We start from the raw sequence: 6,000 nt of genomic DNA, 5'->3' as shown, positions 1-6,000 counted from the left end.
CAAGGTGGGGGAGGGGTGGCCTGTGCGTTCCACACTCCAGCTGGTGCTGCCCAAGCCTCCAGCCCACGCCCTGGACAGATGCCCCACCACGGGCTCAAGTCTTGTGTGCCCTGGCCTGGAGGCGGAGATGACCATGTCAGATCCCACAGCCTGGGGTGCAAGTGGTCCCCACGCCCCAGCTCTGGGGCCAGCAACCTGGCCAGGGCAGTGCCTCCATGTAAGCAATGGTGCTGCCGCTTGCCGCAGCCTCACGGGTGGCCAGACTCCTCCCACTAGCACCTCTTTAAAGAGAAAAGAGAAAAAGATTTAATTAAAAAAAAAAAAAAAGTCCCAGACCACAGCAGAGATCTTATACCTAGCTAGAATAGCCCGATCTTCTAGCATAGTCTCCTTGGCAAAGAAATTGTGTCCCAGTGTGGGGGCCCACGTCCCGGGCGCGGGTGCCTGCGGCTCAGCTATCTCCAGGGTCACGTGCGCTTTCCCAGCAGCACCCGTTGGTGCCCTGGAGCTTCAGGAAGCGTGGTGGCCGGGAAACAGGCCACGTCAGGCCCGGCCCCTGCCCGGGCGAAGCGCTGTGCAGGGACGGCGCCAGGTCTGCCCACCGCCACCCGCCGCAGCCTGCCCTCCGCGCAGGCCACGACTGTCTTGCACTAGGGCCGCTCTAGTCTCTCAGGAATCTGCTTGTTACTTTTACTGTGTAAATAAAGCTTCCTGGTTCAGTACCCAGCTGCTGCACGCTTTCTGTTGGGGGATGGGGGGTGACGGATCAGAGGGTCGTGCCTCTGCTCTGGGCTGGCACAGGCAGAACCTGGGGCCTTTTTGTCCCCTCCAAGCCCCGGTTTAGATCTGTAAAGTTGGGGGAGAGCTGATGTCTCAGTGCTCTCAAAAGCTTCTGGTGCAGGAGGCTGTGAACAACTGTGATGGGAGGGCTGGCCACCGTCACAGCTGTGATCCGGGGGGCCCCCAGCTCCGGGGCAGTCATTAGAGTGCATGTGTGTTCCTCACTCCATCCAGGAGCCAGGGACCACCCCCCACCCCACCCCCCCGCCATAATCCCCAAGTCAGGAGCACCGAGGGACCTGCTTGTCACAGAGCCGTCGTGAGCATGTCAGCTCAGCCCCAGTGGCACCCAGGCCAGGCCGCGCAGCCCTGATGCTATAGAGGGCCTGGCCTGAAAGTCCTGCTGGGTGCGGGGCCACCTGCCCACCAGGGTACCTTGGGAGGCGACACGGGCTGGGCCCTCCCTGCCCCGCAGAAGATGCACAGCTCAGATCTGCCCCGCTCGTGCTGAGGGGTCAGCAGTGCACACAGCTCAGCCCAGAGTGGGCTCCTGGGCCTGGCCCCCAAGTCACGGGCCCTTTGCTCACCAAGCTCAGGAGACCACGATGTTTGCAGCCTTGACAAATTTACAGAGGCTTCTGTAATTTCTAAGAAGCCAGGGTTGGCCCACGTCCTCTGACCACAGAGGCTATACCTAGAGATATATTAGGTCCTAAGGACGCCCCCCCCGACCCTGGGAATGAGCCACCAGAACACCCCACCCAGACTGTCCTTGTCTTCTGTTTAGCCGCTCTTCCTTTTTCAAACAGGCCCATGAATGCGCAGTTCATGAAGCAGGTGAGGCGAGGCTGAGGCTGGGGGTGGGAGGAGCCTCGTGCCCTCCCCGGCAGCCTTGCTAGTCCCAAGGCCAGGGGCCCAGAGACCCTGCCTCATGCTCCCCATGACTGGCAGAGCAGGCTCCCCTAGAGTGGACCTGGATGGACCTACGACCCTAATAGCTCCTTACTCGCCCACCTCAGGCCACATCCATGGCAGGGCTCGGGTCTGGTTACGGCACATCCCAGCTCAGCATCCCCCGTGGTGCCTCCCCAGGGGCGGAGGTGGCGGGGGACGCCACCTCGAGCACAAGCTCTGGGCCTGCTGTTGGGTCCGGCCCCACTGAGGGCCACCCACAGCCAACAGGGGAACCATCCGTGGGCCACCAGGACATAGGCTGCCTCTGAGCAGCCTCCTCATGTGCAAACAGGGCTTGTAACATTCCTGGGGCTTAAGTGAGAGAATCAACACCAAAAAAACCCCAGGACCACCCTCCACGTATGGTGCGATCCCAATTGTTCAAACATTTATCTTCACGTGGAGCGGGGTGGAAGGAAACGCACCCAAATGTTAACAGCAGTTGGGCTCCGAGAGGCTCTGGTTCCTGTCTGAACTTTTCTGTTGATGTTCCTATAATGGCACATGTTGCTTTTATCATCTTACGTGTTAATTGCTCAGTCATATCTGACTGTCTGCGACCCCATGGACTGTAGCCCACCAGGCTCCTCTGTCCATGGGATTTCCCATACTGGAGTGGGTTGCCATTTCTGACTCCAGGGGATCTTCCTGACCCAGGGATGGAACTTGGGTCTCCCACATTGCAGGCAGATTCCTTACTGTCTGTTCAGTTCAGTCGCTCAGTCCTGTCTGACTCTTTGTGACCCCATGGACTGCAGCACGCCAGGCTTCCCTGTCCATCACCAACTCCCAGAGCTTACTCAAACTCACGTCCATTGAGTCGGTGATGCCATCCAGCCATCTCGTCCTCTGTCGTCCCCTTCTCCTCCTGCCCTCAATCTTTCCCAGCATCAGGGTCTTGGACTTCCCTGGTGGCTCAGCTGGTAAAGAATCTGCCCGCAATGCGGGAGACCTGGGTTCAATCCCTGGGTCAGGAAGATCCTCTGGAGAAGGGAATGGCAACCCACTCCAGTATTCTTGCCTGGAGAATCCCATGGACAGAGGAGCCTGGGGTTGCGAAGTCCAGGGGTTGCAAAGAGTTGGGCGGCACTACTGAGTGAGCAACAGCACACACAGAAAGTGGCTGAGGCTCAGGCGGTACACGGCGCCCCCAGAGTAGGGCTGGACCTCGATCCTGAGACACTGCATCTCCAGGGGGAGGACGCCAGGGCGCCCCTCGCCTGGAAAGTCACAGCCACCAGGTCCACCACAGGCCACCCCCCGTGGAGGGACTGCGGAAAGGACCAGAAAGGGCCTGGGATGCAGAGTCAGACTCTGATTCGAGCACCTCAGTTTCCTTACCTGTGAAAGGGGGAGGTGACAGTGTCGACTTCACTGAACCCACAGCTCAGGGCGGGAGGTGGTATGTTCTCTGCCCAAAGCAGGGGTCACCCTGTGTCCCACTCCTGGGCAGCAGCTTGCAAAGCGGGAACCACCAGTCGCCTTCCTCCAGAGCCCCATTAACCCTGGCTGCAGGCCCCTGCCGAGGACAGCGGGCAAGGGTGGCCCACGAAAAGGGCAAGATGAAAAAAGGGAACAAGCCGAACGGGAGGCTGCCAGCCTGCTCCCTCACAGTCACCCTCCGAGCCCTGGTGAATCGCAGCCACCTCGTGCCTGCCTATAGCACCCAGCTCGTCGCCTAAAGAGCTGGGATTAGGGGACCCCCTCCAGGGGCAGGGCATCTGCCTATTTTCCAGCTGATAGGCCAAATGCCCCGCCTCCCTCGCAAGCCAACACCACCAGCCTGACCAGTGACCTCTCATTTCCATGAGAAGACCCAGCACCATCTTTCTAATCCTGATTTAACAGGCCAGGGGACTCGGATTCAGGCAGAGCGTTTTATCATCACCTGCCTTTGTCTCATGGGAGTCCTGTCCTGGAGGACTCATGAGCTCTTTTATGAGAAGTCTCCCAAGATCTGTCAGTGGCTTCTGGACGGATTTGGGAAGAAACAGAGCAATCAAGTTATCTGTCCTGCTGACTGATTCTGAAACCTGAAACCTGGGCAGTGGGTGAATTCAGAAAGCCTACAGCTCACCACCCTGAGCGGAGGCCCATGCTTGCCCATCCACTTGGTCCCCATGGGGCCTCAGTGTCCCCCCCCTCTGCTGAATGAAGGGCTTGAGGCAGGCGAGGTGTCTCGGGGCACAGGCCCTCTGATGTGTAGGGGTCAAGTCCAGGGTGGGATCAGGGACGGTCCTCCCAGCCCCCGAGCAGTTAGAGCCTGAGTTACTGCAGGTCAGGGCAGAGTTTATTTCACCATTAATTTCCTGGGGGTGACAAGTCTACAGAGTTAAGGCTCCAGCAGGTACCCTCCACCCACAACCTGGCGTCCAGAGGTTCGAGTTCTCACGCTGAAGCACGGCAGAGTGGCCCTGGGAGCCACTGTTTTAGCTTCAGAGGGGATGGGATGGGGAGAGGGCTGCATGGTTTGGGAGGTGCATGGGTAGCGCTGAGTGCCCACTCTGACACTGGGTGGGGGCTGGAGCCGCCGGGCAGTCCCGAGGAGCCTGGCTCAGCTCTGCCTGCAAGGACAGTGCCTGGGAGACCCCTGCTTCCTCCAGGCGCCTCCCTAAAGCACAGGGACTGTTCACTCAAAGACAGTGGCCAAACGCCTGATTGGACTCAGGTGTTTAAAGGACGTGGTGTGAATGGAGAGAGGGTGGGTGTGGGCATTCAACAAGTCTTCCCACCTGTCGGGAGAGGGACAAATAGATGGGATAGGCCATCAGCGGGGATCAAACTCCCTCCAGGAGGCTGGGAGATGTGTCTGGGGAGGGTGAGGGGAGGAGGGGGTCAGTAGAGGGAGACAGAGGAGGAGCTGGTGGCTCGGGGGCCCAGAACTGCCTGGCTGGCACCCTCTTGCCTGCTTGTCCAGGGCCGAGGGCAGCACCCTGGGTGGTCTGGGCCCGGGGCAGGGTGGCAGGAGGCGGGGCCCTCCCAGAAGGCCCGTCACTTGTTTGCATGCTGCAGGAGCAGGTCCACGGCCTCCGCGAGGTTGTCCACGTATCCATCAGCCTTGACTTCCGGATGGTGCTCGTCGCTGGGCCTGGAGGGCAGGATGGTGGGTTAGCCAGTCAGTAACCCCTAGGTGGCCCTCTGAGGTCACTGCCTTCCCAGCTTTCAGCACAGGCCCGGCCTTGCCCTCGGAGAGTTCCAGGCCCTTCTGCGTCCCATCAGGCTGGGCTGGCCTTGGCCGGTGCAGTCCCTGTCCTCCCCATGCCGGAGTCCCGGCCACCCCAACTCAGAAGCACCCAGGCCTCGCTCTGCCCGGACTCTTCCCTGAGCCCCTCCTGTGGGTAGCTTGCTCAGAGCCCCGTGGCAGAGTGGCCGCTGGCACCTGCTCCGTCCATGCTGCCAGCAGAAGCATCATGCCCCGGACAGCGGGGCCCATGTACCCCCCAGAGGCTGCACCACCCAGCAGAGGAAGGCTCCTCGCAAAGCTGCTCTCCAGCTGAGATCTGGGGGGCGAGGACGCCCAAACCCTGCATCTGCGCCCTCCTCTATTCCCCGAGGCCCCGCTGGACGCGGAGAACAAGGGCAGTGAGGCCACACGATGAGCGCGGGTGTCCATGGGGCCCCCACACCTCATGCGGGGGCTGCAGGCTGAGCCAGGCTCCCAGCAGAAGTGGGATGGGGAGGGGAACTAACGGGACTGCAGCCTTAGTCCCAGGAGGGGGCAGGGGCTCGGGGTGGGCTCCTGGGGACGACCCCCGGAGCCTTGACAGTTGTGGGAGCGGCCTGGAGGGTGAGCTATCAACTGGAGTGTGGGGCCCTGGTGACAGGAAGGCACCCCCCCCAACACTGCTCGTGGGCTGGAGATTGGTGGCAGGGGCGGGGCGGGGGGACACCCCGGTGCAGCATCCCACACGGAGGGGCTGCTGCTGGCATCACCCGAAGGTCTGAGCCAAGGACCCTGGGCAAGCACGAGAGTGCACCCACCGAGTAGTGGGGCTGCCACCTCGGACGCCCCCTGGGAAGAAGTGGCTGAAGTGGGTTCTGACAACATCCTAAAAGTCAGGTTGCCCCTTTGTAAAGTTTTGATATTGAAAAAGCACTTGACCCTAAAATGGCCATCCTGAGCAAAGGCCATGGAATTAAAAGACGCTTGCTCCTTGGAAGGAAAGTTATGACTAACCTAGACAGCACATTAAAAAGCAGAGACATTACTTTGCCAACAAAGGTCCGTCTAGTCAAAGCTATGGTTTTTCCAGTAGTCATGAATAG

At 60.3% G+C, this 6,000-nt stretch overlaps 1 protein-coding gene across 2 annotated transcripts in view; it reads right to left on the bottom strand.

Annotated features, from left to right (window-relative positions):
• Positions 1 to 4,031: 4,031 nt before the first annotated feature.
• The window catches only part of LHPP (phospholysine phosphohistidine inorganic pyrophosphate phosphatase), a 126,260-nt gene continuing 124,291 nt past the window's right edge, over positions 4,032 to 6,000 (bottom strand). For both annotated transcript variants that reach the window (XM_068961621.1, XM_068961622.1), the window contains one exon: positions 4,032 to 4,822. In XM_068961621.1, the coding sequence (XP_068817722.1) occupies positions 4,726 to 4,822 (97 nt within the window). In that variant the 3' untranslated portion in view covers positions 4,032 to 4,725. The remainder of the gene's footprint in view (positions 4,823 to 6,000) is intronic.

This window comes from Capricornis sumatraensis, chromosome 23 (genome assembly GCF_032405125.1).
Source record: "Capricornis sumatraensis isolate serow.1 chromosome 23, serow.2, whole genome shotgun sequence".
Taxonomy (NCBI): Eukaryota; Metazoa; Chordata; class Mammalia; order Artiodactyla; family Bovidae; genus Capricornis; species Capricornis sumatraensis.
The sequence above is the reverse complement of the archived record's forward strand: the minus strand, read 5'-3'. Positions and strand labels throughout refer to the sequence as shown.